The sequence below is a fragment of the Oncorhynchus keta genome, chromosome 14 (genome assembly GCF_023373465.1).
Source record: "Oncorhynchus keta strain PuntledgeMale-10-30-2019 chromosome 14, Oket_V2, whole genome shotgun sequence".
In the NCBI taxonomy this organism is placed as follows: Eukaryota; Metazoa; Chordata; class Actinopteri; order Salmoniformes; family Salmonidae; genus Oncorhynchus; species Oncorhynchus keta.
Window position 1 is genome coordinate 22,869,695 of NC_068434.1, and position 26,080 is coordinate 22,895,774.

General features: G+C 42.7%; 2 protein-coding genes across 6 annotated transcripts; one reads left to right on the forward strand and one right to left on the reverse strand.

Annotated features, from left to right (window-relative positions):
• Positions 1–1,469: 1,469 nt before the first annotated feature.
• On the reverse strand, positions 1,470–10,811 carry LOC127907239 (low-density lipoprotein receptor-related protein 2-like). The gene is given in 22 exon segments (XM_052461328.1): positions 1,470–1,542; positions 1,623–1,710; positions 1,858–2,212; positions 2,487–2,720; positions 2,810–2,917; positions 3,130–3,249; positions 3,318–3,440; positions 3,443–3,857; positions 5,521–5,721; positions 5,883–6,047; positions 6,367–6,574; positions 6,817–7,003; positions 7,143–7,355; positions 7,559–7,745; positions 7,860–8,050; positions 8,197–8,326; positions 8,601–8,830; positions 9,013–9,225; positions 9,527–9,745; positions 9,894–10,109; positions 10,325–10,483; positions 10,664–10,811. Coding segments are annotated over 22 exon segments (4,032 nt in total). The 5' UTR covers positions 10,710–10,811; the 3' UTR covers positions 1,470–1,518.
• Positions 10,812–12,310: 1,499 nt separating this feature from the next.
• On the forward strand, positions 12,311–25,842 carry LOC118392988 (mothers against decapentaplegic homolog 2). Of its 5 annotated transcripts, none has more exons than XM_052461329.1 (11): positions 12,311–12,521; positions 14,254–14,540; positions 16,546–16,635; positions 16,917–17,110; positions 17,332–17,466; positions 17,565–17,639; positions 17,791–17,844; positions 18,192–18,404; positions 18,565–18,702; positions 23,158–23,302; positions 23,636–25,842. In XM_052461329.1, exons 2-11 carry the CDS (start codon positions 14,314–14,316, stop codon positions 23,757–23,759), a joined length of 1,395 nt encoding a protein of 464 aa, XP_052317289.1. In that variant the 5' UTR covers positions 12,311–12,521; positions 14,254–14,313; the 3' UTR covers positions 23,760–25,842. The 5 variants fall into 5 exon arrangements, with proteins under 5 accessions (XP_052317289.1, XP_035640985.1, XP_035640987.1 ...); XM_035785092.2 differs by having other exon boundaries at positions 12,312–12,521; positions 14,140–14,540; XM_035785094.2 differs by lacking the exon at positions 12,311–12,521 and adding an exon at positions 12,938–13,198 and having other exon boundaries at positions 14,140–14,540; positions 17,565–17,627.
• The last annotated feature ends 238 nt before the right edge of the window (positions 25,843–26,080 follow it).

Below are 26,080 nucleotides of genomic sequence, written 5' to 3' on the forward strand. Positions count from 1 at the left end.
TACGTGGGGGCCAGGGGCAGATTTATCGAAACCCCTCATTTGCTTCCTTTCCTTCTGCCTGTCATCAGAGATACTGCATATAATGACGAGATGCTTGTCTCCGCCCTAATGGGATTTGTTGTCACAGAGCAGAACGGCAGGCTGTCAAGCTCCCGCCTCTTTGGATTGGTGGATATATTTCGTTATTAAAATGTATACCCCTTGACTTATTCCACATTATACAGCCCTTACTCAAAATGGTCTCACCCATCTACACACCTGATGAAAGTGATTAGAAATTTAATAGCATGCATTTGCATAAATATTCAGTCAATACTTTCTAGGTACGTCTAAGAGCTTTCTTCACCTTGGTTGTGCAACCTTTGCCCATTCTTCAAGCGCTGCCACAGGTTGAGCATTGCAAGACAACCATTTTCAGGTCTTGCGTTAACTTAAAGCTACCTGAACTTTACTGCCACGCAGGAACAGTCTTCTTGGTAAGCAACTCATGTAGATTTGGCCTCATTTTTGGTCATCGTCCTTCTGAAAGGACAAGTCATCTCCCAGTGTCTGGTGGAAAGCAGACCAGGTTGTCCCCATAGGATTGTTCTTAGCACCATTTTTCCCAGCTCGAAACTCCAGTCATTAACAAATTACAAGCATACACATGATGCAGTCACCACTATAGTTGAATATGGAGAGTGGTACTCAATGTTGTATTTACACAACACTAAAGACAAAAAGTTCATTGCTTTGGTAAATTCTCAGCAGTACTACTTTAGGGCCTTACTACAAAACATGCATCCTGTTTGCAACTTTGTTACGTATAGGCTTCGTTGCCACTGAATTTTGTTAGTATTGTGGAGTAACTGCAATGTAGATCCAGCAGTTCTCCCATCACAGCCATTTAATTCTTAAAATCAACACTGGCGATATCCGAGCGGTTTCCTTCCTCTCGGGCAACAGCTTTAGGAAGAACTCCTGTAGCTTAGTGACGGTGTGTTGATACATAAAAATGTAATGAACTTATGCTTAAGGGATATTCAAGGTCTGCTTTTTATTTATACCAATAGGTGCCCTTTGCGAGGCATTGGAACAACTCCCTGGTCTTTGTGGTTTAATCAGCATTTGAAATTCACTGCTTGACTGAGGGACCTTACAGATAATCTCTGTACCCAACATGTAAAATTAGTGTTTAACATGTTGAGTGACTCATTGCTCACAGGCACTATGTTGGTAACCAGTTTATAATAGCAGAAGGACACTGTGTTTGTGGTATATGGTCACTTCGCTGTGAGCCGCGCCACGACCCAAAGACATATTGAAAGCTTTGACTTCATAACTAAAACCAATAAAGCAGGAGTCATTTCTCAATTGTCAAATCTAGCCTTCCTTTCATACACAAGAACTCACAACTAACCTTATGTAGAGATACTCAGAAGCAAAATGTTCATTTGAATTGCGATTGTGTAGATAAAGACAAACAGAACTGTAGAAAATTAAACTTTATTGAATAGAAAGAGGCTGCTGATAAGTTAGTTAATCCACAGACGACACCACTTCCTGTGAAATAAAAGCAACCATGAAGCAAAACAATGTTTTCAATCAACTGCTTTAAAATACAGTATAACAGGCTACTGTACCTCTGCAAAGTCACTGTTAGGTGAAGAAGCTCCTTCACCCTTCTCCAGCTCAATCATACTAGTCTGCTTTGCCACAGGGTTGGCTCTCCTGGGAATGGAAAAGGTGAATATAATCTCAATCTTGACAAACTGGCTAAACGTCAGAATGGATTCTGAAACACCACGAGAACAGATCGATATTGTGGAGACATTAAGGGGGAAGACCTACAGTATCAAGCAGTTTGTTATGGTGTACCTTGTGTTTGCAGTCTTCCTCTTAACCACCGCAGCGAGGACACTGATAACAACAATTGCAGCACAGAGGCCAATGGCCCCATAGATGAGTGGGCCTTGCATAGTCTTGGTGAGCTGGTTTTGGCAGGAGTCTCCACTGTAGCCTAAACCACAGGCACAGGAGATGCCCCCATTGGTCTCCACACACTCCCCATTTCCATTGCAGTGCTTTTCACTACACTGCTGGGCTTCCAGGTTTCTCACCAGCCAACTGTTGTCCAGAGAGGTGGAGCCAGGATCTGCAGGTATAGGAAAGCTGGGACTGGGAAGCTGGTTTGGGGCTTTGGCCTTGACAGACTTCCCTTTGAGATGGACACCTGAGACAATGGGGAATACATAAGACCAGTTTGTATTCAAATTAGTTTAAAAGTTATGACAGCGATTCAAGAGCTGCACATTTTTTTTTCCTTAGCACTACACACCAGATTTAAATAAGGACGCGTAAACACTTGTGGTCCCCAAGACCAGGATTGGAGAATGCAGAGTTATGATAGCTACAAATCTTTGTAATTGAACTGTGATAATCTTTTCTTAAGCTCATAACAATGGGAAAGGGAAGATTATCGATGTTTCAATGTAAAGAAGACTTGCAGTTCTCATCTGAAGTGTCAGAGCAGTCAGGATGTCCGTCACAGAACTTCTCCAGGGGGAAGCATGTGTGCCCATCCAGACAGGGTCTACTTCCAGCTGGGCAGTGCTGGTCTGGGGCGCAGTATGTGACATTGACTGGGTAATGGTCATGGGCACACCTACAGGTCCTACCACCAGGAAGAGCCAAACACAAGTGACTGCAGTCTCCATTCCCATCTGAGCAGAGGTTAGAGCCTGGAAATGGATGAGAAAGAGTAAAGGTTGAAAAGTCACATATCAGTAAATGATAGAGTAGTGGGTTATGTGCAAATGTGTCCTCTTACCCATCTGGCTGGACTTGCTGTACGCCTTCAAACTGACAATTTCAGTGTTTACCTCGAACCAAAGCTTCTTAGTCAATGGATCATCTCTATACCAAACTTTGGTTGTGTCTGAAACATTTGATAGGAACATGTACATGATCAACACAACATCCATGATAATCCAAAACCACAGTGAAAGAACTTTGGGTTAAAGATCAACCATTATCCTTGTTAGTGCTACTTTGGTTAATGACTAAACAGAGCCATCTACTAACCACAGTAAGACATAACATAGCACTAGGTTTTGGTGGAAGCAGCAGTTTAAAAATAATCCACATTACCACTGTCTGTCACCCAGAGGAGCATGCCATTGCTGAGTGCAAATGCAGTCAGGCCATCCCCAGTCTTAAACGCCTTGTATCCAGTACCATCAACTCTGACAGAGCCGATCACCCCATAACCTAGAACATAATAGACTTGTTGATAGAGTAAAACCCTTTTAAAAATCTATAAACAATGAATTCCTCACCGATGTCAGCCCAGTAGATCTCATTGCCCTTGTTGGAGAAAGTCAGGGAGGTGGGCTGAAAAGCATCCTTCCACACCGGAGCGCGCTTCACCCCATCCATGTGAGCACACTCCACCTGAGCGCCTTCCCCTGCTTGGCCAGGTTGGTAAAACAGAGTCTTCCACTGAGTGGGTGAAGCGCTATGGACTCCAGACTTCCAATATCCTGAATTAACACAGCAGTGTGTTCCCCACTGGAAGAGGTGACCTGCAGCCGTGGCTGCTTGGTGCTACTCCAGTATACGCTGAGGGTTATCCAGTCTAGAGCCAGGGCTGTAACTGTGTCCCCTTTGAGTTGCAGGAACTGGCCGCGAGGCACCAAGCCGGTCTCCTTCAGCTTGAAGAGGACTACAGACGATTGGCCAGAGTCAGCTAGGTACAGAGTCTGATCTTGCAGGGTGTAATCCAACATAGCTGCCTCGTTGACATTGGGGAGAGGTAGGGCGAGGTGCTCCGGCCAGCTTTTCAGACCCACAGCACTGTGCATGGTCTGCAGGTAGATCTAAAAAAAATGTATACATACACTGCTCAAAAAAATAAAGTGAACACTTAAATAGCACGATGTAACTCCAAGTCAATCACACTTCTGTGAAATCAAACTGTCCACTTAGGAAGCAACACTGATTGACAATACATTTCACCTAGACGGAGTCTACACCCACACAAGTGGCTCAGGTAGCGCAGCTCATCCAGGATGGCACATCAATGCGAGCTGTGGCAAGAAGGTTTGCTGTGTCTGTCAGCGTAGTGTCCAGAGCATGGAGGCGCTACCAGGAGACAGGCCAGTACATCAGGAGACGTGGAGGAGGCCAACAACCCAGCAGCAGGACCTCTACCTCCGCCTTTGTGCAAGGAGGAGCACTGCCAGAGCCCTGCAAAATCACCTCCAGCAGGCCACAAATGTGGATGTGTCTGCTCAAACGGTCAGAAACAGGACTCCATGAGGGTGCTATGAGGGCCCGACGTCCACAGGTGGGGGTTGTGCTTACAGCCCAACACCGTGCAGGACGTTTGGCATTTGCCAGAGAACACAGAGATTGGCAAATTGGCCACTGGCGCCCTGTGCTCTACACAGATGAAAGCAGGCTCACACTAAGCACATGTGACAGAGTCTGGAGACGCCGTGGAGAACGTTCTGCTGCCTGCAACATCCTCCAGCATGACCGGTTTGGCGGTGGGTCAGTCATGGTGTGGGGGGGCCGCACAGCCCTCCATGTGCTCGCCAGAGGTAGCCTGACTGCCATTAGGTACCGAGATGAGATCCTCAGACCCCTTGTGAGACCATATGCTGATGCGGTTGGCCCTGGGTTCCTCCTACTGCAAGACAATGCTAGAACTCATGTGGCTGGAGTGTCAGCAGTTCCTGCAAGAGGAAGGCATTGATGCTATGGACTGGCCCGCCCGTTCCCCAGACCTGAATCCAATTAAGCACATATGGGACATCGTGCCTCACTCCATCCACCAAAACCACACCACAGACTGTCCAGGAGTTGGCCGATGCTTTAGTCCAGGTCTGGGAGGAGATTCCTCAGGAGACCATCCGCCACCTCATCAGGAGCATGCCCAGGCGTTGTAGGGAGGTCATACAGGCACGTGGAGGCCACACACACACACTACAGAGTCCAATTTTGACTTGTTTTAAGGACATTACATCAAAGTTGGATCAGCCTGTAGTGTGGTTTTCCACTTTCATTTTGAGTGTGACTCCAAATCCCGACCTCCATGGGTTGATAAATTTGATTTCCATTGATAATTTGTGTGATTCTGTTGTCAGCACATTCAACTATGTAAAGAAAAAATTATTTAATAAGAATATTTCATTCAGATCTAGGATGTTTCATTTTAGTGTTCCCTTTATTTTTTTGAGCAGTGTATATAGTGTTGACTTACAAGGTGGAGAATCTTTGTGTTTATTCCTGAATTGCACACAAATGGCAAGGAAAGTCAACCGGGCTTCCACAGCCTTTCAAAGCCCAGCTTATTACTGACAGCTTTTGTGAAGGTAACCAAGCATTCCTAAACTGTTTTAGCTGCCATGTATACTGAAATAAAACTCAATTCAAATTAGAAGACAGACTATTACTTCACACAATATGTACCTAGTGGCATTGAATATAGTGCAGTACCAAGTGAAATGGGTAAACCTGCAGTGGCCAGAGTCATACCTGTGTGACAACAGTTGGCGAGAGCACCAAGAGGAAGGCAGAGTTGACCAGGTTGGAGCAGGTGAGGCCATCCTCAGCTAGGAGCAGACCAGAGGGACACTTGCAGACCCCTTTGGGGCCTGGGCCCAGCACACACAGGTGAGAGCAACGAAGGTTCTCACAGGGACGCTCATTGCTTGTCTGCAGAAGTGGATGAATGATCTGCATCCCAGAACGACACAAATCATTAAGCTTACATCAAAAAGGAAGAGAGGTTGCTTGTGTAATTACAGCAAACCCATTGCATAATTTAATCCTATTTAGGTGAAATTAACATAATGCATGCATTAATATTCATTCAAATTGGGGGCTCGTATACTTGCTTTCAGTCCAAAAGGTTGTCCAGGTCGTTTGAGGAGAACTTTGCGGTTCTTTCCAGTGATTTTATGAGCCCTTTGAATAGTTCTCCTCCTGGTGTCTGACCAGTAGAGCAGGTCATTGTAAACTGTGACAGAGAACGGGTTGGTTGTCTCCATCATCTGCAGAAGCTTCAGGAATGAAAGGAACAGATAAATGTTACAATGCGCCTTTATCAAGGCCTGGGGTCTAACCCTATGAGGTCCAGAACCTGCTGCTTGTGTTCTACTTGATCATTAATTGCATGCACACACCTGGTGTCCCGGGTCTAAACCAGTCTGATTAGAGCAGAACAATGAGAAAAGCAGTGTAACTGGCTTCAAGAGCCAGAGTTGAGTTTGAGGGATCTAGGGTGTCCAACCCATGTGGATTTAATTTCATGCACCTTGGCATACAGCAACACGCAATACAAGTCTGATCTCGTCGTATGCAAACCCATTTCTGTAGTACCTCAATGTCCCCGCCATCCAGGTTGGCTGAGCCGATGCACCGGAGCTTCTCGTCCGTCCAGTAGATCCTCTCCCCTAGTGTGTCCACAGCCAGACCGCCTGGCCAGCTGAGGCTGAGGCTGTGACTGACCACTACTCTCCTCTCAGACCCGTCCATTCCCGCCCGCTCAATCTTCACCTCGTTACCAATCTCCGACCAGAACATGATCCTGCAGTTAAAGCCAAATCAATATTTTATTATTGATTACTGACAGTAATGCATAAGCCATCAAAGACCATGATCCTATCATAGGCCAGTAGTTAAACATCTCTAGGTGGAAACCAATTCAATAGGCAGGAGCCTGCCCCTGATCAACACTGTTTAGCCGCATGTATTAGTTTAGTCAACATCACCAGAATAACAGATTGTTTGGGTGGGTGCCACTTGTGTTACACCTAGAAAATAACTTGCCCCTTCTGTGGCAGGAGTGCCAGAGAGCGAGGTTGTTCGAAGTCCTCATCGAGGATGACTGTGAGATCCATAGAGTTTATGATGGTTGAGTTTAAGCCAACAGCAATAATCCGACCACCTCCAATGCCATCAATCCAGTACAGGTTTCTCCCTACCCAGTCAACAGCAATGCAATCAGATTTGATGCCTGTAGTGAGATTAAAAGGATTACGATTATGTTAGTTTTAGTTAACCCCAGTGAACACTGACCTGTGCTTTTTATAAGATGTGCTATTTTTACAGTCGCAACCAGTTTAACAGATTCTCAGTTTAACCACACAACTAACCTTTGACAAGAGTTCCTGTCTTTTTCTGGTGTAGAGAGGACCATTTGATGCTCTCTGAATCCAGGCTGACCCAGAACACTTTCTGATCCCTCCAGTCATAGTCCAGGGACAGGATGGCTTTCTTAGCAGAGGACACCAGGACATCCAGACTGCTGCTTCTCAGCCCAAACAGGAACAGCTCAGTCTGCACAGAGGCCAGTAGGTAGGGCTCACCTGTGGGAAGACAGTGGGTTGTTATAGGCCTACTGTGTTAAATTAATAGGAGAGTACTTTCTCCGGGCAATACTCGGCTTTCACAAATGCTGTTCACATTCGTGCAGTCTCCCTTAATTAAAACAAATATCTAAAGACCCCATCCAGCAGAGGAATTTCCATGATTGGTCACTAAATCTGGATTTAAAAGAAAATCATTTTACCTGTGATCTTGCAGTGGCGACCATCAGATTCCAGCAGGTAACCAGGGTAGCAATGACACTGGAAGGAGCCCTGGGTGTTGACGCATAGGTGGCTGCAAACACCTGGTCTACCGCCTTCACACTCATCAATATCAACACAGGACACTGTGTCCTCTTGGAGTCGGTAACCAGCCTTACAGCCACACCTCTACGTCGAGGAAAAAGGAAATCGTTAGAAGAGGTCACTCAGAAATCTAAAACGAGAGACAAAACTGTACTTCAAGAAGCTTTGTAACAAACTACACAAGCCCCCATTACTCACCGTTCCATGTGGTGTGCTGTAACAGTTATGGGCACATTGGGTTTTGTCTGGACACTTTGCTTGGCAGTTGCCACCCTCGTCAGAACCATTAGCACAGTTTCTGACCGTGTTACACACCAGGGCTGTGTCCAAACACTCCCACGTGCTGCCACACTGGAACTGGTGAGAGGGGCATGTTGCAACCTGACCACCTGAGAACACACACACACACACACACAATACCCAACTTCATTTCTAATACAATCTCAGTTAAAGGCTTTATTTACTGTTACAGATTGTCACCACATACTAACCCAGTAATTAACAAATCATATATAGCTGAAATAACTTTACTCACATCCTGCCTCATCACTTTCATCAGCGCAGTCCTTTGTTCCATCACATCTCCATGCTTTGGGAACACACTGGTTCTTAGATGTACAGGCCCACTGGAAATCGCCACACTTCAATTGGACCATCTTGCAATTCTGAAAGAGAACTCAATATACTGTGTATTAGATCTAGGTTTTGATTTGTATCACGAGGCAAAAGCACATTACTATCCAACGACGACATTAAAAATAATTGGGAGTCAAATTAATTTTGCCGTCTAGTCACGTCTACATCCTCCAAACGCAGAAATCTCAAATATTACCTAGCATGGGTGCCAATGTGCTTCCTGCCCACTCCTAATACATTTGTCATGCCAAACAAGGAGTTGGCAAGAGCAGAAACAATTGCACCCAGCCTAAATATTCCCACCTTTTCATCAGAGCCATCTTTACAGTCCTGCTCCCTATCACAGACCCACTCCTCCAGCAGGCACTCCTGGCTTTGTGGGCACCGGAGCTTGGTGGTGCACTGGGGGGGCTCGGTGCAGCTCTCCTCGTCAGAGCGATCCTGACAGTCAGGATGCCCGTCACAGCGCATGCTTACGGATAAACACTGACCACTGGTGCAACGGAACTCCCCACTATTGCAGCTCTCATCAGCTATGGGTCAAAGGGACATTTATTGAGTTTAACTTAGTTTGGATCAGTGAAAGTAAAACAGTGGGAAACCCTGTGGTGTTTGTGCCACTGTTGGGAGTATTAAACCATTTCTTTCAGCAAGCATTTTAGGACTTAAGGTTAACATAGCCCCTGTTCAGTAATTCATTGGAAGTTGAACTTACCACAGTTGGCCTCATCAGTGCCATCCAGGCAGTCCCTCTCTCCGTCACAGAGGAAGGTGTCTGGGAGGCAGCGGGTCTTGTCACAGTGGTGAACACAGCCCTCCATGGGCTTCAGGCAGTCCAACTCATCAGAGCGGTCCTGACACTGGGCCACACCGTCACACACCTGCCTCTGGTCAATGCATTTCTTCCCATGTGCACACTGAAACTGGCCTGAACATACAGTACCATTAAGTGCAATCAATAACACTGATAAATGGTGACCTGCGAGGACCGTCTCAAAGACAGATCGCTAAACATGCATACCATGCACAGTGGTCTACGCAACCATGTTCTGTGTGTATGTGAGTAAATTCCAGTATGCTAGTTAATACAAAAGGTTGTTACTTTAAGCATGTATTACACTAAAGAGGAGTATTGTCATGTACTGTACAATAAAACCAAGGGCAGGAATATTATTTTAAAAACTTCAAACTGTTCATATATATTTAATTATCACTGATGATTTTCTTACCACGTTCACATTCTAATATACACTCTTCCTCATCCGAGCCATCCTTACAGTCCGCCTCTCCATCGCACACATGGTTGTAAAGAACACACTCAATCCTGTCCCGGCATGGTTTAGTGCCAAAAGGGCACTTGAGGGGTGCTGGTGCAGACATTGTGGTATTCCCATTGTTGCCATTCTCAGCAACATTGTGATGACTTTTAAGATCAGTAGAGTCTGAATCTAGGGATAGGGTGAAATACTGACCTTACTACCAAAAGGAAGGCAAAAATAATCTCACATCTTTCAACTTCTGTAAGCTATAAATAAGGATGGATCGATCATGGTTTCAAAATTCAACTAAAGGCAAGTGACACAGAGGGGGCATTACCGCAGTTGGCTTCGTCAGTGCCATCCAGGCAGTCCCTCTCTCCATCACAGAGGAAGGTGTCTGGGAGGCAGCGGGTCTTGTTGTCACAGTGGTGAACACAGCCTTCCATGGAATTCAGGCAGTCCAACTCATCAGAGCGGTCCTGACACTGGGCCACACCGTCACACACCTGCCGCTGGTCAATGCATTTCTTCCCATGGGCACACAGAAACTGCCCTATGTGGATGTTGAAACAACACTTCAAGTGTTATGCACGGACAGATTGAAAGCATGCATTTGACTCAATAGATCTTGGATAACTACTGTGAATACTTTAAAATATACCCTTTCCTTGTTTAACACAGTAAAATTGATGAAAACAATGGAGTAGAAACCATTTCTTCATAGATAGGAATGGATGCATTTGAAGAGGTACTCAAACAGGGCCCTACCATTATTGCATGCGACAGTGCAGTCCTCCTCATCAGAACCATCCCTACAGTCGGCTTCTCCGTCGCACACATGTTGGTGGAGTACACACTCAGATCCATCCTTGCAAGGTTTGGTGCCCAGGTTGCAGTTCAACGGGGTCTGCGCTGCTGCACTCAATACTGTTTGGAAAAAGTAGGGCACAACAAATCACACATTCGTTCTATAAGTTTAAGATGTAAATATGAGATGGTTTGAACAGCGACACTCAAGGGAATTAAAGGTGATATTTTTCAGTAAATACAGCAATGTGAACTATGGAGGGGTGATTATTCACATCCATTTTGGTACAACTAGCTCACCTGTGATTTCCAAAATTGCTATACACAGAAGCAAACAGAAAGCCATGCCTGATTAATGCAAGTGGACCAAACAACACAAGAGATCAGGTCAAGGATTTTATAATGATGCCAAGTGATACCAATTGAACCATCAGTGAGGGGGGAGGAGCAGTAGGCCAATTTGTAGAGTGTGGGAGCATTTCGATCTCAATTGCATACTCCTCACATCCTCTCTCTTTGCCTCCTTATCAAAACCCATTGGATGACAAAGCCAGAGATCCATCCCCTCTGGACTTCTCCTCCAATGGCATTTCAGAAAGAGATGAGGAGAGAGGACGCTTGTCCCCCTAATATTTGTCTCTGAGGGAGTTATTTATGCTGGCCCCTGTTGAACTGAGCAAAGGCCCCTCACGGCATCAGATCTGAAATTCCGAGTTGGATAACCTTTCAAAATAATGTTTCCCAGTCGGAGCTCGTTTTCTTACGAGTTCCCAGTTGTCTTGAACCCACTGAAGTCGGAGAGTCTGAGTTCCCCGTTTTTTTGAATACCCAGAAGGCAGCCAAGTTCCAAATCGAATGCTATCAACTTTCAGCCGGTGTAAAACACGCCTACGTGGGGGCCAGGGGCAGATTTATCGAACCCCATCATTTGTTTCCTTTCCTTTTCTCCTGCCTATCATCAGAGATACTGGATATAATGACGAGATGCTTGTGTCTCCGCCCTAATAATGAGATTCGTTGTCACAGAGCAGAACGGCAGGCTGTCAAGCTCCCGCCTATTCCTCTCTTTGGAATGGTGGATATATTTCGTTATTTAAACATGTAATTCAATGGAGTGTGAGAATCACTGTAAATATTATCCTGCCAACCACTATATGAAGAAGTTTAAGGAAAACAAACTCAAATTTCTCCTTTTGTAATGACCACCCAGAAACAGTTGTGCATCTTTTTTGGCATTGTATGCATGTAAGAAAACTGTGGCAAGACATCAGTAGGTTTATAATTGAACACATTTATGAAGATTTTACACTATTGTGGAGAGATGTACTGTTTGGATTGTTTACATACAATAGAAATAAGCGGAATCATTTTTATGTAATTAATTTCATTATTCTTTTGGCCAAATTTCATATACACAAATGTAAATTTACAAACAGAAAACCACATTTTCGTACCCTACAAAAAGAAATTGAACTGTATTTTAAGACGGTTAAATGCTCTACTAACAAAAAAGCTGTTAGAATTGTAAGTATATGCATGTCCCTTAAGGTCCTTGTAATGTGATATTGTACCCCCTAACTCGATTGTCTATTGTTTGTAATCTATGTATGCTTGTGTTCCCTCGTGTGCTTTATGTATTGATTTGATATTATTTTTTAGTTTTTGAAAAAGAAGTTTAAAAAAAGAGAATCACTGTGTTAAGGAACGCCGTTTGGGTCTATGCTATCCTCATGGATATGCAGATAGGCCTACGCCGTCTCGAACTACGAAGTGTCACGTGCATCACACATATCAGTACATTCGTAATAAACTAAGCATTACGATACTTCTATTAGATCACGTATCAAAATAGCAATGGGTTTTATCTTGACTAAATTCGACACTCCCATTGCCCCCTATACAAAATTCCTCAGTACCTGAGACAGATTTTAGGCGGAAGAAACCCGCTCGCTTCGCCTCTTCCTCTCTGCTAATCACTATCAGACAGGAATTCTGCTTCTGCAGGAAAGAAGCCTCGAGTTATGATGAATGTGTAGCCGTGTCGGAATCGTTTTTTAATTGCATCCTTCCTTCACCGATGTGGTTATATGCTGTACTAGGAATAGTTTTGAAACGTGCTTTAATTTACCCAGATGTGTTAGATTGGTGATTATTTCAAGTGAGTAATTAAATATACATCGGCCTCGGTTGCTACTGTGAAACAAAAACGTAACATACATTTTCTCATCAACCTTGTTGTGAAAAAGTAGCCTCGTCTGGATTTTTACATGGAATCGTATCATTGTTCATGTGGGCCCAATTGCGCATAATTTCTTAACAAATTAGAGGATACCACTTCCTGTTATAGTTCACCCAATATGTCTTTCCTCACTTCTAGTCTTTATGGCGTATGAGAAAGGATTAACGGCGATAACAAATTCTACAAAAAAAATAACAATGGAGTGCTAGTTCCTCCCCGACAATGACAGATTGTAAAACAAACCATGCTGTCAAATAAACAATAGAGATTGACATTGCTGGCGACCAATCCGTTCTACAAAAGTAATATGATTGTCTTGTTTTATCCAATCAGGTGATAAGAGGAGGGATTAAGATTCTGAATGCAGCTAGCCCGCTTGGGTGTGTTTCTTGTTCAGGTCTTGATAGCTTGTGAAGCTAAACAGCTAGCTAGTTATCAGATTTGAAAAAATTCAACAATATTTTCGTCGAAATAGCGGCTACATTTATCGTTTATTTTAATTTTTTTAAGGTAGCCCTTTGTTTTTGAGGAGTTTCCCACTTTGTCTTTTGTACATATCTTTACTCAGAGAAGAGCTCGTGAGCTTCATCATCAGGGTAATGCAATGCTTTTAATTTTCCCTCGACTTTGATGTTGTTAGCTAACGACAGCTAGCAAGCTAACGTTAGCCAGTTTTTAAAATATGGGCTAGCTGACGTTAGTTGGCTTATTTATCACTTCTAGTGTTAACATAAAATAAACACGATTGTTATTGTAACTGGCAATGATGGCGCTGTATGTCTCAATCAAACCATTGTTTCGTTGTAAGTTAGCTAACCAGTCATTTAGCTGTATTGAAAGCCTGAGTTAGGTGGCTAACGTTAGCTAGCTACAGTAATTGTTGTTTTCACAACAAAAGGTATTGACGATAACGTAATCCCACCATACGAGTCATGTACTCAATAATTTCTGCAGCCTTTCATGGCTTGCTACCTTATGAGTAAATAATTGCAAACTTAACTAACTTAAATAGTAGATTTGTACTGCTGATAAAATGCCTATCATCAACCAACCGGCCTGAAAGTATCAGCTAGCTATGGAGTTAACTACCCCCTTAGCCGAGGTAGCTAGCTTGGTACTAACTGCAATATATACACTAACGAACAATGGAGTTTATCAATTGAACAGTATATCACGGTAGATAGCTAACCACCTTTTTATAATGAAGATGTGGTGTTATACAGCATCCACCAACACTGGTATGAAATGTTTGTTTTGTGGCTATATGTCTATTCGCAAACAATGGTATGTTATGTTTACTTGCTGCTAGTGATTCAGTCCACTGAGTGCTCAAGTCGCCTCTATTATTAGATATATTATGTAACTACAGTTGTTGCTAATGAAATTATATGATGGTGGGATTTATCAAACAAGTTTTTCAAGATCACTCATTCAATTTAAAATGCATCCATCACACAATTGAATGCACTCGTCATCACAAATTCTTTTTATTTAGACATTGATTACTAAATTCCTGTGTTTGATTTTACCTCCTCAGGTGTCTCATCTCTTTTGCACATATCCAGTTCCTCCTCACTCCAGCCCTGTGATTCCTCACGAAACAGAGGGACCACACCAGAGAAAGGGCTAAACTGTGCATCCCTTCCTCCAGGTCCCCTCTGCCTCAGTGTGTGTTTGAGTTCTCTCAAGACTCCTCCTCGCTACAACCAAAATGTCCTCCATCTTGCCTTTCACCCCTCCGGTAGTTAAGAGGCTCCTGGGGTGGAAGAAGTCAGCCAGTGGCGCCGGGGGTGGAGAGCAGAATGGCCAGGAGGAGAAGTGGTGTGAGAAGGCTGTCAAGAGCCTGGTGAAGAAGCTGAAGAAGACTGGACAGCTGGACGAGCTGGAGAAGGCCATCACCACCCAGAACTGCAACACCAAGTGTGTCACCATCCCCAGGTAAGTAACCATAGCCCCATGCCAGGTAACAGATCTGGGGTTTGCCTATAGTCATTGTATGGTTCTATAGAATTAACAGTTGACCATTCATCAGAAACCTACAGGTAACTGCCAAATTAAAGGAAGTGCCATCATTATGGCTGCATTTACAAAGTCAGCCCAATTCCACTAACATTATGGCTGTATTTGCAAAGGCAGCCCAATTCTTTTTCACTGATTGGTCTTTTGACCAATAACATCAATCTTTTTCAGAGCTGATCTGATTGTTCAAAAGACCAGTTAGTGAAATAAATATCAGAATTGGGCTGCCTGTGTAAACGCAGACAAACTGTCTTAATATGGGGCGTTCGGCCATCACGAGCCGCCAGAACAGCCTCAGTGCGCTTTGGCGTAGGTTCTACAAGTGTCTGGAACTCTATTGGAGGGATACGACACAATTCTTCCATGAGAAATTCCGTAATTTGGTGTTTTATTGGTGGTGGAAAACCCTGTCTCAGGTTGCACTCCAGAATTTTCCATAGGTGTTCAATTGGGGTGAGATCTGGTTACTGACACACACTCACCATTTAAACACTCCTTTGAGACCCCTCTTTCAGAGTCACAGATGTCTTCTAGCAATGGTAGCCAACACAATACGCAACAGGGCATTTTTACACATGACCCTTAGCATGATGGGATGTTACTTGCATAATTCATTCAGGGACCACACTTGTGTGGAAGCCCCTGCTTTCAATATACTTTGTATCCCTCGTTTATGCAAATGTTTCCTTTATTTTGGCAGTTTCCTGTATGTTTTCTGGAGATTATTATTTAGTATCGGGTAACCCTCTTGTCGCCTCATGTTTTCTTAAACAGCATGTAACATACAAGATCCCAATACATAGAGATCTTAGCAACTCCCAAATTCTTTTACATTTTATAGGCTTCTACTTTCTTTCTAACATTGACTCTCAGAAATGGCGCAACAGTTTCTTTTGTAAACACTGACTTAGCCTCCCGCTATGTACTTGTATCACATTTGTCTGAGGGTGTAGGGTGAGAACATTCCTTATCAGCCAGTTAACCTTGATGTCTTAGAGTAGAACATGTTCTCTGGGAAATGTTGTGTGCTGTAAAATACCTATTTGTTCAATATTGACTAGCTATGAACAGTTCAGATGTCTAGTATGTTTATTAGACACTGAGTAAATTTGTATAGAGCTTTTTGACAGATGAAATAAATATATTGTGTAGGCCTATAATTGATGGTCTTGCAAAGAAATGAAAGTTTAATGTTATTTGCCAATCTACATGTCATGCATATATATATATTAGAGTGAAGTTTAGAACCTATTCCAGCTTTTAGAACACAGTATATAGGCCTAGCCAATAGTTTAGATTCAGTCCCACTTCAGAGGTAGGCTATATTAGCTCTGAGTTCTAAAGTCAGGATATTGTATGAGCAGCAACTATCATGTCATATTTCCCCGTTTCATTTTTATTTGATTTCTAGAGTTGTTTATTTTTATCATTCCTTTCTATGTGTCCATTACAATCACAAAGTTAAATATAGAGGGTAGTTAATTGGAAATGTACTTTTTTCCAAGATTGCTCCCTCCTTTCCTTTTAGTCCCATTTTGTGTCTTCTGTGTTTACTTCAATGTCTCAAGATAAGTCAATTGCTTGCGACCTACACAGCTGTGGTGGAAATGTTTCAGTTGTTCTGAAAATGTGATATGCCACAGTAGAAATGTTTTTTTTTTGTCTCGCATAATGTTTGTTTGTGTATACTACTGTACTCCCATCTTATGCTGTTGTTTTTCTTTATTCTGTCAAAAGGCTTCTCTTATTTGACGGTTTTTTTTTTTTCAGTTCCAGACTGAAAGAATTAAATACCCGATTGAAAATGACTCTAATAAAAGATGCCTTTTAATGTTTACATTACCCATACTGGTATTTCTGAATGACTCATGCCCCATGTTTATCATTTTGTTTTTGTTTTGTTGTTTGGTTTTTCTGTGCACAGCAATTGCTCTGAAATATGGGGACTGAGTACACCAAATACGATAGAACAGTGGGATACCTCAGGCCTATACAGCTACCCTGACCAAACCAGGTGACTATCCTCAACTGTCCTATGCTACATACTGTTGTACAACCTTGATGTGGGAAGTAATCATTCCAGGGGGGTGAGGGACATTGAGAGCACAAATTTATTCATCCCTCTATCATTCTCATCTCATTTCATCATACCCCACCTCCCCTCTCCACACCCCCACCTTTTGTTTTGCTGGCCACATGCATCTCCTTCTCTTACTCCTATCGATTCCTCCCCCTTTTCTTCCTTTCCTCGCAATCACTTTTCACACCTATTTCCTCCATTGCCTGTCCTGTCAGATCCCTGGATGGGCGCCTGCAGGTCTCGCACAGAAAGGGTCTTCCTCATGTCATCTACTGCCGCTTGTGGCGATGGCCCGACCTGCACAGCCACCATGAGCTGCGTGCCATCGAGGCCTGTGAGTACGCCTTCCACCTCAAGAAGGATGAGGTCTGCATCAACCCCTACCACTACCAGAGGGTGGAGACCCCAGGTAGGTTGTCATTTGAACCACTAGTGTGTGTGTGCTGACTTTTGGGTGCCATCAAAGCCCATGTTGACAGCTTGTGACATTCTTATTTCTGAACATGAAATAAGATTTGTATGAGAGGCTAAAAGTGGTGTTAGTATAATCTTCAACTATGTTTTGTAAAGATGTCACTTCTTTTGAATTTTGTTTGGCATTGAAGAATATTTTCTCCACCTTTCCTCTAGTTCTGCCACCTGTCCTTGTGCCAAGACACTCGGAAATTCTGACAGAACTGCCCCCATTGGATGACTACACTCATTCCATACCTGAGAACACAAACTTTCCTGCAGGGATCGAGCCTCCAAATAACTACATACCAGGTTTGTGTATCTATCATGAGTTGATATGCAAATGGTATTCATGATAACGAGGTATCCATTTCAGCTCATCAGTATTTTTCCCTCCCCTGTTACTATAGAAACGCCACCACCTGGATACATAAGTGAGGACGGGGAAGCCAGTGATCAACCGATGAATCAAAGTATGGACACAGGTATATTCCACTTACCTCAAATAAGAAGTTCTAACATAAAAGAAAAATGTTTGCCAAGTTTACATTTGTTGATTAAAATATCTTGGTAGATTCTTTGCACAAATAAATCTGACCATGCAATTTTATAATTTCCTGTTTTCTCCCATGTTAGGTTCTCCTGCTGATTTGTCCCCTGGCACCCTCTCACCTGTCAATCATAGCATGGGTAAGAAGAATTGTCTTTTTAGACCTACTTGATGTCTGAAGAACCAGTAATTGATCATCTGAACAAATTTTACTAAACTCATTGGCTGCATTTACACAGGCAGCCCAATTCTGATATTTCTTGTTTTGTTACTAATTGGTCTATTGACCAATGAGACCAGCTCTGAAAAAGACATTATGAAAAAAAATGTGATTTGTCAGAAGACCAATTAGTGGTAAAAATATCAGAATTTGGGGTGCCTGTGTACAATTTAAATAGCCCAGTACCCACTCTGGAGATCATTGGTCTATGCCTGTCAACCTGTGTAATTGTCTTTCATCCTGACATCTCACTTTTTTTCCCCCCAGACCTGCAGCCGGTGACCTACTCTGAGCCTGCGTTCTGGTGCTCTATAGCTTACTATGAGCTGAACCAGCGTGTTGGAGAGACCTTCCACGCCTCGCAGCCCTCTCTGACCGTTGACGGTTTTACAGACCCTTCCAACTCAGAGCGTTTCTGTCTGGGCCTGCTCTCCAACGTCAACAGGAACGCCACTGTTGAGATGACCAGGAGGCATATAGGTACAACAGGGGCTATGTCACAAAATGGGACACTATTTCCTTTATAGCGCATTACTTTTGAAGGCTATGGCTAAAATTAATAGGGTGCCAATTCAGATTTGCCCGGGAACAGATATTTTGTAGCAGAAATACTCATGCTAATTGTCTACTATTTCCACAGGACGAGGAGTCCGGCTGTATTATATTGGTGGTGAGGTGTTTGCTGAGTGTCTCAGTGATAGCGCCATCTTTGTTCAAAGTCCAAACTGCAACCAGCGGTATGGGTGGCACCCAGCAACCGTGTGCAAAATTCCTCCAGGTAATTTAGCCAAACACAATTTCTTTAATATTCCATGTGTTCCTATAATCATTACTTAGTATGAAATGTTTTTCACGTTTAGATTCCATATTTAGTCAGTCTAACTACTTGTTTCTACAGCCAATATAAAACTGATATCAGGGTGGTTCTGCAGTCCATACAAGATGCCCAGTAGGAATGGGCATGGTTATTCGAATATCCGAACGGACGTTAGTATTCAAATACTTGAGAGTGGTGAGAAGGAGCTCCGCGGACCCTTAGTGTCCGGAAGTTTTTTAGCCATTTATTGTAGTCATAGCGATATGTAGAGTTGCTATTTTCTAAAGTTTTCTCGTCAATTAACTTGTGACATTCCTGGATTACTCATTATACACCATATAGATAAAATCAAATCAAATTTTATTTGTCACATACCCATGGTTAGCAGATGTTAATGCGAGTGTAGCGAAATGCTTGTGCTTCTAGTTCCGACAATGCAGTAATAACCAACAAGTAATCTAGCTAACAATTCCAAAACTACTACCTTATAGACACAAGGGTAAGGGGATAAAGAATATGTACACAAAGATATATGAATGAGTGATGGTACAGAGCGGCATAGGCAATATACAGCAGATCTTTTAAAATGAGGTGGACATTCCTTCAAATGACTGGTTTTGAAGTCTGACGGATGAATCTGGGTTTGGCGGATGCCAGGAGAACGCTACCTGTCCCAATGCATACTGCCAACTGTAAAGGTTTGTGGAGGGGGAATAATGCTCTGGGGCTGTTTTTCAATAAAAGTAAAAACTTTTTTTTTAAAGTCACACAATAAAATACCTACAGAGGCTATATACGTGCAGTACCGAGTCAAATGTGCGGGCATACAGGTCAATTGAGGTAATTTGTACAGGCTGTGACTTGGGTGGATAGAGTGACAATTTTTGGGCCACGTGTTGGTACTGGATGTCAGTTCGCTTGGCCCCAGTGATATACTGGGCCATACGCCCTACCTTCTGTAGTTCCTCACGGGCAGATGCTGAGCAATTGCCATACCAGGCGGTGATGAACCGGTCAGGATGGTGCAGCTGTATAACTTTTTGAGGATCTGGGAACCCAGGTCAAAACTTTTCAGTCTCCTGAGGGTGAAGGACATTGTCGTGCCCTATTCACGACTTTCTTGGTGTGTTTGGACCATGATAGTTTGTTTATGATGTGTACACCAAGGAACTTGAAATTCTCGATCCGCTCCACTACAGCCCCCTCGATGTGAATGAGGGCATTTTCAGCCCTCTTTTTCCTATAGTCCATGTCCACAATCACTCCTTTGTCTGGCTCACGTTGAGGGAGAGGTTGTTGTCCTGGAACCACGCTGTCAGGTCTCTGCCTATAGGGAGGAGGTCAGTCTCATCGTTGTCGATCAGGCCTACCACCGTTGTGTCATCAGCAAACTTAATGATGGTGTTGAAGTCATGCTTGGCCACGCAGTCATGGGGGAACGGGGTACAGGAGGGGGAGTAAGCACCCTCCCCTGAGGGGCCCCCATGTTTAGGATCAGTGTGGCAGATGTTGTTGACTACCCTTATCACCTGGGGGGCGTCGGGAACTCCAGGATCCAGTTGCAGATGAAGGTGATTAGTCCCAGCGTCCTTAGCATAGTCATGAGTTTTGTGGGCACTATGGATTTGAATGCTGAGCTGTAGTCAATGAACAGCATTCTCACCTGGTGTTTCTTTTGTTCAGGTGGGAAAGGGCAGTGTGGAGTGCGATTTGCGATTGCGTCATCTGTGGATCTATTGGGGCGGTATGCCAATTGGACTGGGTCTAGGGTTTCCGGAATGATGGTGTTGATGTGAACCATGACCAGCCTTTAAAAGCACTTCATGGCTACCGACGTGCTACGGGGTGGTAGTCATTGAGGCAGGTTACCTTTGTTTTCCTGGGCACAGGGACTATGGTGGTCTGCTTGAAACATGTTGGTATTACAGAATCGGTCAGGGAGAGGTTGAAAATGTCAGTGAACACACTTGCCAGTTGTTCCGTGCATGCTCTGATTTACACTTCCTGGTAATCCATCTGGCCTCGCGGCCTTGTGAATGTTGACCTGTTTAAAAGATCTTGCTCACATCAGCTACGGAGTGTGTGATCACAGTCGTCCGGAACAGCTAGTGCTCTCCTGCATGCTTCAGTGTTGCTTGCCTCGAAACAAGCTTAAAAGCCTCCGGTAGGCTTCCGTCACTGGGCAGACCGCTGCCAGGTTTCCCTTTGTAGTCCATAATAGTTTGCAAGCCCTGCCACATCCGACGAGCGTTGAACCCGGGGTACTCTGTAACTGTTTTCAAATCACCATTGTTCTCATGGTGAAGTCCCTGGGCGGCTTCCTTCCCCTCCTGCAACTAAGTTAGGAAAGACACCTGTATCTTTGTAGTAACTGGGTGTACAACATCCAAAGTGTAATGACTTCACCATGCTCAAAGGGATATTGAATATCTGCTTCTTCTTTTTTTTACCTCCCTCGTCTTTGTGATTGAATCTGTGTTTGAAATTCACTCCTCGACTAAGGGACCTTACTCCACACACACAGATAATTGTACAGAGACGAGGTAGTCGTAAAAAAAACATGTTAAACACTTATTGCACACAGTGAGTCCATGCAACTTATTATGTGACCTGTTAAGCTAATTCTTACTCCTGAACTTATTCAGGCTTGTCATAACAAAGGGGGTTGAATACTTATTGATTCAAGACATTTCATATTTTCATTTTTAATTCATTTGTAAGAATTTAGAAAAGTAATTCCACTTTGACATTATGGGGTATTGTGTGTAGGCCAGTGACAAACACATCTAAATTGAATCCATTTTAAATTTCACTACAAAATGTGGAAAAGGGAAAGGTGTGTGAATACTTTATGAAGGCACTGTACAATCCCGAAATCAGCTATAACTGTCAATAGTAAAACAAAGCTTGAAATTATGGTCGAGTGAACCCGAATTGTAGAGTGATGAGGAGGAGTCTACTGTGTCCAGAAGAGTTCACCATTAATTTTCTGTATTCAGGGTTCACTCAGACATCGTTTTTAAGCTTTGTCTCCCTCTCATATCAAACTCACCGACCCTTTCACTGCTACACGCATGCTGAGCGGCACCTCTCTCCCAAGTCACGCATGCTGAGCGGCACCTCTCTCCCAAGTCACGCATGCTGAGCGGCACCTCTCTCCCAAGTCACGCATGCTGAGCGGCACCTCTCTCCCAAGTCACGCATGCTGAGCGGCACCTCTCTCCCAAGTCACGCATGCTGAGCGGCACCTCTCTCCCAAGTCACGCATGCTGAGCGGCACCTCTCTCCCAAGTCACGCAGGCTGAGCGGCACCTCTCTCCCAAGTCACGCAGGCTGAGCGGCACCTCTCTCCCAAGTCACGCAGGCTGAGCGGCACCTCTCTCCCAAGTTTCAACTTATTTAAAAAAAAAAGTTTTTATAGTCAAAATAAATATCTGAACAAAATGTATTATTTGCAGTGAAGGAAAAAGTACCCAATTGTCATACTCGAGTAAAAATATAGATGCCTTTTTAATAGAAAGTTACTCAAACAAAAGTCACCCAGTAAAAAAAATACTTGAGTAAAAGTAAGGATTTGGTTCTAAATATACTTAAGTATTAAAAGTAAAAAATAATTTTAAATTCCTTCTATCAAGCGAAGCAGGTGGCATTTTAAAATGTATGGATAGCCAGGGGCACACTCCAACACTCAGATATCATTTACAAAAAAACAAACATTTTATTTTATTTAACTAGACAAGTCAGTTGGTCCTTCTGTAGCTCAGTTGGTAGAGCATGGCGCTTGTAACGCCAGGGTAGTGGGTTCAATTTTAGAATGTATAACATGACTGTAAGTCGCTTTGGATAAAAGCTAAATGGCATATATTATTATTATATTAGTTAAGAACAAATTCTTATTTACAATGACGGCCTACACCAGCCAAACCCGGACGACGCTGGGCTAATTTTGCGCCGCCCAATTAACTCTCAATCACGGCCGGTTGTGATACAGCCTGGATTCAAACCAGGGTGTCTGTAGTGACGCCTCTAGGAATGAGATGCAGTGCCTTAGACCGCTGCGCCACTCGGGAACCCATAGAAAATATGCATTTGTGTTTAGTGAGTCCGCCAGATCAGAGGCAGAAGGGATGACCATGTATTGGATTGGTAAGTGTGTGAATTGGACCATTTTCCTGTCCTGCTAAGCATTCAAAATACAACGAGTACTTTTGGGTGTCAGGTAAAATGTATGGAGTAAAACATACACTATTTTCTTTAGAAATGTGAAAAATATAAATAGTAAAGTACAGATACCCCCAAAACTACTTAAGTAGTACTTTAAAATATTTTTACTTCAGTACTTTACACCCCTGCTTATTTGACTAGTGAAATTATTTCTAATGCCTCAACTGACCCTCTCCTTCCAATGCCCCTCAGGTTGTAACCTGAAGATCTTCAACAACCAGGAGTTTGCCGCCCTGCTGGCCCAGTCCGTGAACCAGGGCTTTGAGGCTGTGTACCAGCTCACCAGGATGTGCACCATCCGCATGAGTTTTGTCAAAGGCTGGGGGGCTGAATACAGGCAAGCATGATGACCGACTTGTTACTTTTTATTCTTTCAGTTGTACACAATGGCATAGTTAGTAGAAGATGAATAGTCGGAGGAAGACAGTAATATTAATGTAATCATTGGCATATATTTTAAAAAACATTGTAGCCTGCTAATGATCCATTTTTCTGTATTTGTAAAACCTTTGGGATGGGTATTCAAATGTGATTTGTCCCTCTTAAACAATACTTCTGTTATGGAAGAATTCAGAGAGGTTCAGGCTATTCTATGTTTTTTGGTGACATTCCTGTGCTTGCATGCTGAGTGATTTCACCAATTTGTCATTGTTGTCTTTTTGTCTACTAGACGGCAGACTGTCACGAGCACTCCCTGCTGGATTGAACTGCATTTGAATGGACCTCTCCAATGGCTGGACAAAGTGTTGACTCAGATGGGTTCCCCTTCTGTACGCTGCTCCAGTATGTCATAATGCTAGAAAACGACCCAAAACGTCGCCCACTCAAAGATCATCAAATTCTAACTTGCAAGTCCTATCATGAAAAAAAGCTGCAGAAATCATTTCTGCTATTAACATACTTCATAGTATTTGTGGCCTAGCTCCACGTCCCTGTCTAAACACACACACACACACACACACACAGCAAGACATACTTTTCAGAATAGAATTAGGCACTTTGTTACCCATCTTTGTTCAATTGCTTTCCCCCAAATCCTTAATATTAGATCTATTTGTGGTGCAAATAAAATGTATATTGATTTTTAAAGTCCAGGTATGAGTTATTGGAGGCAGTGGAAATACCAAAAAATATTCTGCAAATAGTTTCTCAGTATTGGAGAATGCTTGTATAAGTAACACAAGCGTGAATGCTAAATGAATTTTGGTTCAACTCATCCATCCATCTTTTTGGCCATGAGGTAACTTTTCTCTGGGAAACATGGACCCATCTGTTTTTGTCTGGGGAGTTAGTGTGGTTAAGAAATGAAGATGGCATTTGTCGCTTTCTCCTCGAAGGGAAATGCTCAATTATGTTTTTAAAATGTAATTGTTTAATTTACCTAATTAACTTTACCCTTTTGTCAAAATGTATTTTTTTTATTCCAGATGTGTCGTTGTAAGACACCTCTTAATGGACATATAGGAATGTTTAGAAAAAAACTAAACAAGCTGCGAAATCAATCCGGCTGTAGTTGACATACATTTTAGCTCTGTCATTATATGGCACCTCCAATGTAATTATAGCTAGCCCGTGTTTTCATTTGGACCACACCGCCTCAGATGCAGGCTAGTGAATTCTAGGCTCTGTTAGGTTTGGATGCACCGGGCAAGGACCAGAGAATATCAGCTGTAAAATCATTTTTTGATGTCTCACTTGGTGTCCAGGTCTCTCGAGGTGAATTGTTCAAAAGTTATTTCACTTGGAGAATGGAAGGTATCAATGAATTTCATTCTATATTGTTTTTAGCCTATATCCCCTTTCTTTTGCTACTTTTTTGTATTCTCATGTATTTTTATATATAAATATAATTCAACTTCTGTCGTTCACTTTTTATTAAAGTTAATATTTTCAAGACTGTCTCTTTTTAAGTGACATGGTGAGCATGGATCATTAGTGGGTTTTTTTGTGTTTTTTTTTTTAAGGTTCAACTTGAATCCAATTTAAGCCCTTGCCTTGGTAAGAAAAACACAGCCCCATGTTATGTAGACAGTTTCTGTCTCTTTAAAAGAATAAACTTGGTGTATCAGAAGTACACAAATCAAAGCATAAATGCCTGTAACATGATATCTGCTTTCCTGTAATGTATGGATGGGTTATGTGACTGAGGAATGTTGTATGAACTTCTTTTGACTCATTCATCTCTTCACTCTTGAAACACATTTGATTTCTGGAAGCTGTTTGGTGCTCAGTAAAGGATAAAAAGGTCCACCATAAAACAGTGGTCAACCAAAAAAAGTGATTTATTTTTTAGCTAAATGTTACAGAAACTTGGCAGTATTCTATGTTCTTACATCACAAAAGGAAGAGAGAAATGAAACTGCACACTGGGACATATTTTCTGTATTAGTGTGCATTGTATTTGTTCTTGTCTATAAAATACAGTATGTACAACAAGACTGAGCTTGCAGTCTGACATTGTCATTTTGTGGCTATTGCAAGATTTCTTTTAACATCTATTTTCTCCCATCTCCTTTATTGATGTTATTCATCTATAACCTTACGGCACTAGTGATTGTACTTTGTAAGTGCAACTAGTGAGTTTGGATTTGGGGAACTGAACCATGTGTTAGGGTCCAGTGTTGAATCCTTGTACCATTGGCCTTCAATATATGAATGTGAAGAGAGTACATAACAAATCTGAAGTGGACCAGACGTACATTATACAGTAGTGTGTATTTAACAGTCTATAAAACAGTCAGTACAGTAGTTCTCTCAGTTTTACCAGTAGAGGACGTTATTGATAGAGCAGGTTTTTTTTCTGACCATATGCTTCTCAGGCGTGTGGCATATTATGCGGACTTCATAAAACACTAATAAAGATTTTTATTCTCATGATGCCCATGTGTTTCTTTCCATCTTTATTAACATGTTTACATTTTCTCATCTACAGAAATGTAACTTCTGGGAATATGCCTTTACCTTTCTAGTAAATCAAGTGCAAATTAAGGAGATATTGAGGTGTTATTAATGGAGGTAGCCATCCAGTGGTGTGTCTGGCTAGATACATCCATAACCTCTCAGGAATGTTAGCTAGTTCTACTGCAACGTTTTCAAGCACTTACACCATTAAATC